The sequence below is a fragment of the Mustela lutreola genome, chromosome 7, assembly GCF_030435805.1.
Source record: "Mustela lutreola isolate mMusLut2 chromosome 7, mMusLut2.pri, whole genome shotgun sequence".
Taxonomy (NCBI): Eukaryota; Metazoa; Chordata; class Mammalia; order Carnivora; family Mustelidae; genus Mustela; species Mustela lutreola.
Window position 1 is genome coordinate 80,047,301 of NC_081296.1, and position 11,410 is coordinate 80,058,710.

The window sequence follows — 11,410 nt, forward strand, 5'->3', positions numbered from 1 at the left end:
CTCTGAGGGGAGCCTGCTTCTCCCTCTGACTCTGCCTGCCACTCTGTCTGCCTATGCTCGCTCTCGCTCGCGCTCTCTCTCTGACAAATAAATAAATAAAATCTTTAAAAAAAAAAAAAAGAAATTTTTATTTATAAACACACTATCCAAATTATGCTATTTTGATTTGTAAGAGTTGTGTCTTTCTCTCATAGATTTTCTCTCTCTCTCTTTATTAATCTAAATACTAGTGAAAGACATCACATTTTCAGGTAATCTCAAAAAGGAATAGAGTTCTATACATTCTAAATCAGTTTACCTGAGTATATGTAACTGTGCAGTGAATGGCTAAGTTAAGCAAAAAGATTTCCTACCCTCAAATATGAACTGTTTTTTGTACGCAAAGATCCACTATTGAACTAAATATAAGAATAAAAAGCATGGGAAAAAGACTATAATGTTAGGGGTAAAGGGATTTGTTCAGTATCAAGAATAAAATTTTGTTGGGTTAAAAAAGTAAGCAAGCAAAAATCTTTAAAAAATTAAAAAAAAAAAAAAGTAAGCAAGAGGGGCGCCTGGGTGGCTCAGTGGGTTAGGCCTCTAACTTGGGCTCAGGTCATGGTCTCAGGGTCCGGGGATAGAGCCCCACATCGGGCTCTCTGCTCAGCGGGGAGCCTGCTTCCTCCTCTCTCTCTGCCTGCCTCTCTGACTTCTTATAATCTCTATCAACTAAATAAATAAATAAAATCTTTTCTTAAAAAAGTAAGCAAGGATAATTTTTGCATTGGGGACTTACTTACATCACCCTGAAAACCACCATTTTCTCCTCCAACACAAAAATGCCTGGGACCAAACAAGAGACAAAAATCCCCAGGGTATCTACACAACAAGCCTGAATAGTGAGTAGTAGGAAGATACCACCCTCATGAAAACAAAGGACTCCTTCAGCTGAAAATGGAACACTCATCCCTCTTTCCTTTCAGTTCCAAGTGCCCTCAGGTAGTCAGATCACCACAAATCCTGATGTTGCACACTTCTGATTGGCCACCCCCAGTGGATGTCAGAGGAGCCATGAGGAACCACACCACTGTCACTGAGTTTGTCCTGCTCGGGCTCTCAGATGCCTGTGAGCTACAAATGCTCATCTTCCTGGGGCTGCTCCTGACCTACCTCCTCACTCTGCTGGGGAACCTACTCATTGTGGGCATCACCCTCATGGACAGGCACCTCCACACTCCGATGTACTACTTCCTCCGCAACTTTGCTGTCCTGGAGATCTGGTTCACCTCGGTCATCTTCCCCAAGATGCTGACCAACATCCTGACTGGATACAAGACCATTTCTCTCCCAGGCTGTTTCCTACAAAGTTTCCTCTATTTCTTCCTGGGCACCACCGAGTTCTTCCTACTGGCAGTGATGTCCTTTGACAGGTATGTGGCCATATGTAACCCCTTGCGTTATGCCACCATCATGAGCAAAAGGGTCTGTGTCCAGCTAGTTCTTTATTCATGGACGGCAGGATTCCTTCTCATCATCTTTCCAAGTTTCATCACTTTTCAACAGCCATTCTGTGGCCCCAATGTCATTAATCATTTCTTCTGTGACAACTTCCCACTCCTGGAGCTCATATGTGCAGACACGAGTCTGATAGAGCTCCTGGGCTTTATTACAGCCAATGTCAGTTTACTGGGCACGTTGTCCGTGACGGCCACCTGCTATAGCCACATCCTCCACACCATCCTGCGCATCCCCTCAGCCAAGGAGAGGCAGAAAGCCTTCTCAACCTGCTCCTCCCACATCATTGTCGTGTCTCTCTTCTATGGAAGCTGCATCTTCATGTACGTCCGATCAGGGAAGGGCAATGAGGGAGAGGACAAAAACAAGGTGGTGGCCTTGCTCAATACCGTGGTGACTCCGATGCTCAATCCCTTCATCTACACCCTGAGGAACAAACAGGTGAAGCAGGTGTTTAGGGAGCAGGCAAACAGACTCTTCTTATAAAGCCGTGGAACTAAGAAGTTGGAGCTAATATTCCCAGACAAGCTAAGGGACTATCAGGTCCCAGCAAGAAAATGAGACTTCCCCACTTAGAAAATTCTCTGATGCCATGTTTCTAGGGTATCAGTCACTATGCAATTCAGCATGAACTCATGATTCCTCTAGACCGTCAAGGCATTTTTATTAATTATCAGATTTGAATTACTCTCTTCATTCCGCCTGTGTCTGCCTGGCCTCCCAACAGAATATAAAGAACTCTTTGGGAGCAGGTAATAGATCTGTAACTCACCATAAGCCTCAAGCACCAACCCATTGGCATTGACCATACAAATACTCAATAAGTGCTTGCAGACTAATTGGATTGTTTTGTGTCTGTTGCTCCAACACCCTCAGAGGAGAGAACAGTCCTCTGTTAGCACTGCCCTCATTTCACACTTGCACTGCTGTCACAGTAACACATCAGCAAGAACTCAACAAAGGACTAAGGCTGACTCCTCATTATTTGTATATAAGCTACTTAGGTCTTTTAGTACTAAAATTCATAGAAATTCCTCATTCCTAATGACAAAGGCTCTTTGACCTACTAGTTAGTTTCTTCTCTTTAGTCTCAGTTTTCTCCTCTGTAAAATGGGAATGCAATGCCCATTCCAAAGGAGTATGAAGAGAGTCAAATGAGATATCTACGCAAGATGCCTCAAGTAGTGACTGGCACATAGTAAGTCCTCAATAAATGTTAGTTCATTTCCTCTATTTATCATCCTACCTTCCCTCACTTCTTTCTGAAGTTCACACCAGGTCTCAGCAAAACGATTTCTATTCAAATTGCTATAAATTGTGTATTCCAGGGATGCCTGGGTGGCTCAGTCATTAAGCCTCTGCCTCTGGCTCAGGTCATGATCCCAGGGTCCTGGAATCGAGCCCCGCATCAGGCTCCTTCCTCAGCGGGGACTCTGCTTCTCCTTTGCCCACACCCCTGCCTCTGTTCCCTCTCTTGCTGTCAGTCTGTCTGTCTCTCTCTCTCTCTCCCTCTGTCAAATAAATAAATAAAATATATTTTTTAAAAATGTGTATTGCAAATATTGTACTAAATACTATATAAAGTAAAATACACAATTTGACCTGTTGAAGTTTGTTACTAAAATGTTCACTATGTTTATGAAGGAAAAAATAAAGACACACTGGTAAATAAGCAAACATTAATAAAGAAATTAATTACTGTATTTATTCTTTCCAAAATAATAATTACACAAATGTAATGTTCAAGAAAATGTATGATGTGGCTTGGAATGCACTTGGAATACATCATCCTCCTTGCTAGCCAGGTCTTCAAGGCTCTGCAAATTTTGAACCCAGCACAACACTCCAGCCAAATCTCACAACACCATCACCCTCTTCCTGACTCACTGGCCCTCTTGCTGTGCTTCAGGAACACCAACTTTTTGCCATATCACGGCCTTGAAATACTCTGTTCTCTTTGCCTAGACTATCATAACCAGTCACCGGGGCAACCCCGATTCTGCCTTCATGTCTGAGCTCCGGTCATACTTCCTTGGCCATGCCTTTCCTGGCAATCATCTAAGGCAGGTCTCACCTGGTTTTCTCTTGCCAAACACCCGCTTTATACATTCACAGTCCTGACAATGTCTTGTTAGTGCATATACATTAACATGTGTTCCTCTTCTGAGTGTCAGTGTGAGAAAAAGACTAATTTCCCAGTTCCAGGAGAGTAAGTCAGGCTCTTTTTCTTTCAGATGAGGAGCTCTTTACCCAGAAACAAAGATTCACATAAAAAGGATAAAACCATTGTCAGGGAAGGAAATGGAATTCCATAGAAGAAAAGGAGTAAGTCTAGACACAGAGGGGACTCAGTGTTCTCATTTCTCACTGTGCCTGGCAGGTGCCCAATGATGGATGGTCACCATTCAAAAGCTGCAAGGCTTAAAAAGGCCCTTTCTGATCTGGCCAGAGAAGGAATAAAATTTCAATAAGCAGATCCAGCAGGTACAGTGTGTACCACATTCACTCTTTACCCTCAGATGTCCAGCTGTCTGGGCCTCCTTCTTATGGGTCAGCGGTATAGTCTGCCTCTTACCGCCTGGTAAGGTGACTCCACAAGCAGTTTACATGACATCTAAGTGTTTAGGGAGACTAGCCATCCTACCACATCAAGAACATCCAGACTCTCAGGAGAGAGAAACCATAGTCAAATTAGCTCACTCAGCCATTTAAAAACAGAGAGCAGCTGAAAGTCAGTCACTCATTTGCCTTTCCAAACACACCATTGGCTCCTAAAATCATACTACTCACTGCAGTCAACTTACATCAGCCGGTTTGATCCACTCAGTGGTAGTGTGGTGACCAAAGAAAGAAGGTGGGATTACACAGTAGTTGTCACTTCACTGGGTCAAAAGCCAAGTTGGGGACTATGTCCTAAGATCGTCTTACCAAGACTCTCCCAATGAAAAGTAAGTTTCATGGGGACTAGGACCATGTTTCTTTCACTTACCATTCATAGTCATCCTCACTGCATAGCCCAGTGCTTGGCACATAGTAGGTGCTCAGTGTACATGTGTTGAATGAAGGATTAATTAATTAATGCAAAGTTTTTATCCCCCACACTCCAACTCATCCTTCAGGTCTCAGGTTTATAGAACTCCATCAGAGACACCTTCCCTTGTCCTTCAGTCTAGCTCAGGATGGCCTAAGAGCTCTCCTTCAAGACACTCGTCACCATAGTAATTAACCACTTGTGTGATTGCTTAATGTCTTTGGTCCCCACAAGGCTCTGCCTGTACATCTCTGGCATCCAGTCACACATTAAGCACTCAACAGAACTTTGTTGAATGTTTTCATAGCTGAACTTCTTTGTTATAATAAACATCGTGAGGAGTTTTGAGTTTCTCAGCCAGAAAAAAAGTACAAAGTCTCCATCTCAAATTTGAAGAAAGTTAGAGGTAAGGGACCCTCCCAACTCCCTGATGCCAGCGATGGTAATGAATCTCAGGGGAAGCACAGCTTCATCCTGCAAAAGAAGAGAGGGACTCTCTAGATTGGTTAAGTTTGAGCTGTGTACCTTGTGTATCTCTGAGACCCATGGAGACCAAACAGAACCTCAAGCAGCCCCGGCCCGATGCCACCTCCACAGAGACAAGACGTCTGCCACTAATTGTTTACCCCAGAATCCTCTATGGGCACCATGACCCTGGAAAGGCATGTACCTTTAGCCAGAAGCCTCTTAAGCCCAACTGAAGATGAGTCATACGTATCTGCACCAGCTGATGTCTGTCTTTGCCTTATTTTAGGAGGGATGGGTAAATAATTAATTGTGTGCCTACATCCATTTCCCCAGGAAGGTGGCCCACCAGGGGTACTGTGATAGGGCAGAAGCAATAGAAACTTTCTGAAAACTGGTGAACCCAGAAGTTCTGGGGAATACCCAAGATCGCTCATTTCTGAGGAGGTCTGGGGATGTGTTGGTGACAAAGGAGTTGGGGAGCATCATAAGGAAGACTGGTTGTTGGAAAACATGGAGGTTTGTGACACATGCACTACAAAGAAGACAGGACATGCCTATGTCCATGATCTGCAGACCATGTTACAGCTCTGGAGCTTCCCTCACTTTGAATCTCTGGTGAGTCCCCGAGAAAGTGTGGTCCTCAGGCAACACTGTAGAGCCTGGAATTTCCTGTGAAAACTGGGGGTCTCCATCATCGCAAGTGCCTTGTGAAGACAACTGATCACCTCACCTGGTAGCTAGTAGGCAACCTGCATTGATGCATTTTGGGAACGGGGGAAGGGGAATCTCATAGTTCTGGACGCTCTGCCTAGAAATCTGTCATCTGTCTGCCGGTGCCACTGGCAGGCTACGGCTCATTTGATTTTTTTCATCATTCTCAGTATTCTGACTCAGATCCAGCTGTTGAGTCACAGAATCTCTAAAGCTTTTTCTCACTCTTTTCATGGACAGTCATTTGTTTCCCATTCGTCTCTCCCAAAGTGCTCTGCCCATCTCTTCACACAAGTGGTCTCACTGTGCTGGCTTCACTTATGAGTTTGAACTTAAGTTATTTTAAAAGCAATAATTAGAAGAAGAAAGAAAAATCATCCACAATCCTCCCATCCTTACTGGCGAACATGTTAATCTTTAAGTGTTCTCATCCAGTCCTTCTCCATCAAAATACATACGTCACATAGCTATAAAGTAGTGTGTTACCACTTTTCTTATGCAGTCTTTTTTTTTTAAGATTTTATTTATTTATTTGACAGAGAGAGATTACAAGTAGGCAGAGAGCAGGCAGAGAGAGAGTGGAGGAAGCAGGCTCCCTGCTGAGCAGAGAGCCCGATGCGGGACTCGATCCCAGGACCCTGAGATCATGACCTGAGCCGAAGGCAATGGCTTAACCCACTGAGCCACCCAGGCGCCCTTCTTATGCAGTCTTATCACATTATCCTGCTCCCTACAGAAGCTTGCCTTAACCTGTCAAATCTATAAAAAAACAACCAATGGCAAGGTTGCCTAGTTCTTTACCCAGACCTCCATGGACAGTATTAAACAATGTAGAAACCAGAAGTAACAATCATTTAATATAGCCATTTAAAAATTATTTAAAGCCAACATCTGAATTTGAAACTGGCCAATGAGCAATTCGGAATATCACCATTAATTGTTATTAACTTTGTTATCATATTTAGGATATTATCCCAAAATATTAAACATGATGCCACATCTACAAATATATGCTCTCTTCCTCACTATATATCAGTTTCAAAGCACATGCTTCCCTCCCAATGTATCAATCAAATAATATAATAACAAGAAGTTTGTAATAAATTGACAAAAATTTCTTATAGTAATATGTCAGAAAGAAAGAGAAGCAAAATACATCATCTATGAGCATGGTAGGTAAAACAATATACACTAGATAAGAATGGAAAAAATAGAAATGAATCAAAATGTGCATAAAAGTGCCTCTGTGGAGCTACATGTGATTCTTTTTATTCCACTTCCCTGTGTTTTCTTAACTTTCTATATTGAGCTGACAATGCCTTCCTATTTTTTTAACTTTTTGTTTAAAGATTTATGGCCCCAAATCCCAGTGTCTTTTCTCCAATTTGACTGTGATTTCCTCTTATTGCCCTACTAGAGTCTCAGTCACAAAGGGAGATATTCAAATAGCTAACATTACACAGCTGCTTGCTCTGTGGCTAGCCTTGTGCTAAGTGTGGGTATGCATCATTCATTTAAGCTCTGGGAGAACTCTTTACAAATATGCTGTTATTGTTCCTATGAAGAAAAAGTTTTGGTGGGTAGATAACTGGTCCTAGACAAGTTAGTGAATGATGGAGCTCAGGTGCAACCACCATCTCCAACTTAAATGCCTTCAGTAACAAGCTCTAGAGTAATTATTCCATCGATGTTTTCTACAAAGGTCTGTGATCCATTGGATACAGGAATTGTAGAGGGATTTATTTTAATGCACTTGAGAGGTCCCTTGTACATTTGAGTGAATATGAAAAAACCATCATCTAACCTAAAAGAAAAGAATGAAAGGAGCTTAATACAGAGTTTCCTAGTGAGGAGTCTGCTTCTCTCTCTGACACTCTCCCCTCTCATGCTCTCTTTTTCATTCTCTCCCTCAAATAAGTAAATAAAATTTTTAAAAAAGAAAGAAACACGAGAAATGAAAAAGAATTGGTAAAGGCAATACTTTCCCCCAAAGAATACCAGAAAATTGATTTAAATTGGGTCAGAATATGTGTGACTTGAGGCTAACTCAATGAGGAATCTGGACAACAAGCATGAGGAGGTTGAGAAAGGGACTGATAGATCCAGAAAAACAAAAGGACTCCTTCAGCTTAAAATAGAACACTCATCCCTCTTTCCTTTCAGTTCCAAGTGCCCTCAGGTACCCAGAACACCACAAATCCTGATGTTGCACATTTCTGATTGGCCACCCCCAGTGGATGTCAGAGGAGCCATGAGGAACCACACCACTGTCACTGAGTTTGTCCTGCTCGGGCTCTCAGATGCTTGTGAGCTACAGATGCTTATCTTCCTGGGGCTGCTCCTGACCTACCTCCTCACTCTGCTGGGGAACCTCCTCATTGTGGGCATCACCCTCATGGACAGGCGTCTCCACATCCCAATGTACTACTTCCTCCGCAACTTTGCTGTCCTGGAGATCTGGTTCACCTCGGTCATCTTCCCCAAGATGCTGACCAACATCCTGACTGGATACAAGACCATTTCTCTCCCAGGTTGCTTTCTCCAGTTTTTCCTCTATTTCTTCCTGGGCACCACCGAGTTCTTCCTACTGGCAGTGATGTCCTTTGACAGGTATGTGGCCATATGTAACCCCTTGCGTTATGCCACCATCATGAGCAAAAGGGTCTGTGTCCAGCTAGTTCTTTGTTCATGGACGGCAGGATTTCTTCTCATCATCTTTCCAAGTTTCATCACTTTTCAACAGCCATTCTGTGGCCCCAATATCATTAATCATTTCTTCTGTGACAACTTCCCACTCCTGGAGCTCATCTGTGCAGACACGAGTCTGATAGAGCTCCTGGGCTTTATTACGGCCAATATCAGTTTACTGGGCACGTTGTCCGTGACGGCCACCTGCTATGGCCACATCCTCCACACCATCCTGCGCATCCCCTCAGCCAAGGAGAGGCAGAAAGCCTTCTCAACCTGCTCCTCCCACATCATTGTCGTGTCTCTCTTCTATGGAAGCTGCATCTTCATGTACGTCCGATCAGGGAAGGGCATTGAGGGAGAGGACAAAAACAAGGTGGTGGCCTTGCTCAATACCGTGGTGACCCCGATGCTCAATCCCTTCATCTACACCCTGAGGAACAAACAGGTGAAGCAGGTGTTTAGAGAGCGAATGAGCAAGCTCCTCTCATAAAAATGAGGTGTGCCTGAGAGAGGGCAAGTTTATCTCCTTGCCTAAACCTCTATAAAGGCAGTCCTGTCCTGATCCCAATGAACTACCTCCTTCTTGACAGTTTTTACCATGTGCTCTAATCTATAGTGGTTTCTCACACATATTATTGGCTCATGCAAAATCAGAGGGTACAGAAAATTGCTATGTTGGTATGTATTCATGCTTCTGACCCTGAGCTTTATCTGAGTTTCTCAGTCTTGTCTCATTTTAATTTATAACAATAAACAGGGGTGCCTGGATGTTTCAGTTGGTTGAACAGTTGACTCAACTTCAGCTCTGGTCATGATCTCAGGGTCATGAGATCAAGCCCCGAGTTCAGCTTCGCACTGAGTGCATAGTCTGCTTGAGATTCTCTCCTGCCCCCTTTCTCCCTACCCTGCTCGCACACACTCTCTCTCTTTCTCTCTCAAATAAATAAATAGATAATATTTTTAAAAAGTTATAATGACAAAGAGCAACCATCTTCACTAGAACCTTCCATAACTGATAAAGAGATCCTCAACAAGAATATACTCATGAGGGGCACCTGGGTGGCTCAGTTGTTTCAGTGACTGCCTTTGGCTCAGGTCACAATCCTGGAGTCCTGGAATCGAGTCCCACATTGGGCTCCCTTCTCAGTCAGGAGTCTGCTTTTCCCTCTGAAACTCTCCCCTCTCATGCTCTCTCTCTCACTCTCTCTCAAGTAAATAAAAAAATATATTTTTTAAAAATAGAATATATTGATGATAAACTTCAGAAGTAAGACATATATGGAAAACTTAATGATGTGAAATATCCAAGACATAATAAAATGAAGAAAGTATCAAGTATAAGGGGCACCTGGGTGGCTCAGTCAGTTGAGTGTCTGCCTTCAGCTCAGGTCATGAACCCAGGGCCCTGAGAGCCGGTCCTACATCAAGCTCCCTGCTCAGTGGGATCAAGCCCCACGTCAGGCTCCATGCTCAGTGGGAACCCTGCTGTCCCTCTCCCACTCCCCCTGCTTGAGTTCCCTCTCTCTTTGTGTCTCTCTCTGTCAAATAAATAAATAAAATCTCTTTAAAAAAAAAAAAGTATCAGGTATTAAAACACTAAATCAAGGTGTGCCTGGGTGGCTCAGTCATTAGCCATCTACCTTCAGCTCAGGTCATGATCCCAGGGTCCTAGGATCAAGCCCTGTATCCGCTCCCTGCTCAATAGGAAGTCTTCTTCTCCCTCTCCCACTTCCGGTGCTTGTGTTCCTTCTCTCGCTGTGCATCAATCTGTTAAATAAATTTAAAAAATCTTTTTTAAAAAAACATGAAATCAAGAACTAACAAATAGAAAAATCAAACTCTATATAAAATCTGAAAAGATAACACAATACACACAAGGATCTAATAAATGATTAAGTAGGCTTTCTAATCAGTTAAAAAATAAAAGGAGTTTAAATCAATAAATGATGTCAAGACTATTGGCTAACCAGGTAGAAACTTTCCTTTCAGAAAGATTAGAATTAGTACTTGGTTGGTTGGTTGGGAAGACGGGGAAGTTAAAGCAGAAGAATAATTTAAAAGTGATACACACCTTAAGTACTTATTTGAAATTAAGCCTATAAGCAAATATGTATTCACTAATCTAAAAATATCCTTTTCTATGAGAATGAGTGTGATGATTGTTGTAGTCTTTCTTATTTAAACCACATTCATTATGCACCCTCTCTAATTATCAGGATTTGTTTCAGTAATACAAAAGTCTCAAAGATGCTTGGTACACTATCTGAGAACAGAATTCTAGAACTTTTGTTTTATGTTTGTTTGCCAGTCTTCACACCTCAATCAACCACATTTTTTCATTTTTTGGCTCTATGGAATCTGTTGAAAGGAATCAACTTGGTTTTCATAGAGATAGCTTTGTTTTTATACTCATATTTCATCGGTTTATCTTTATTTAGTGAATATATGTGAATATAATAAGTCTAACTATCAAATCAAGATTTGGAAACAAACTGATTCTTGGTACAAACCAGTTGGTGGGTACTACAGAAGTCTACTAGCTGCAAAGCGAGTAGCTACAAGGCATGTTATGGACATCAATCATTTTGAGAGGCAGTATAGTACAGAGATTTGGAAGCCCCTCAAAAAGTACTGGAAGCCTAATACCTAGGTTGAGATCCCAGATATCTACTAGCTATTGAATCTTGATTAAGCAATACTTCTTTGTATCTCAGTTTTATATATGGATAGTATAGATAGATATATGTATAATATTTAATGTAGTGTCTACCTCATAGAATCCGTATAAACATTAATGCATTAAGATTTGTAATAATGCTTAGCACAGGGCTTGGTGCAGACCAAGTACACATTAAAAAACAGGTTTTATGTTTTACTGAAGGAATAAGTTGAATAAACAAAGGTAAATTGAGAAATCATCTAGCATCTTGAAGAAAAAGTGAAGTTAGACCTTAAATTCCAGTAAGTTCAAAATGAATCAAATATATAAATATAAACCATGAAAATGTTAAAAAA

At 42.0% G+C, this 11,410-nt stretch overlaps 2 protein-coding genes across 2 annotated transcripts; both read left to right on the forward strand.

Moving 5' to 3' along the window:
• Window positions 1-1,050: 1,050 nt before the first annotated feature.
• LOC131837204 (olfactory receptor 6E1-like) lies at window positions 1,051-1,980 on the forward strand. Its single transcript, XM_059183416.1, has one exon. It carries the CDS (start codon window positions 1,051-1,053, stop codon window positions 1,978-1,980), a length of 930 nt encoding a protein of 309 aa, XP_059039399.1.
• A 5,975-nt stretch (window positions 1,981-7,955) lies between these two features.
• Window positions 7,956-8,885, forward strand: LOC131835323 (olfactory receptor 6E1). Its single transcript, XM_059179678.1, has one exon. It carries the CDS (start codon window positions 7,956-7,958, stop codon window positions 8,883-8,885), a length of 930 nt encoding a protein of 309 aa, XP_059035661.1.
• Window positions 8,886-11,410: the final 2,525 nt, after the last annotated feature.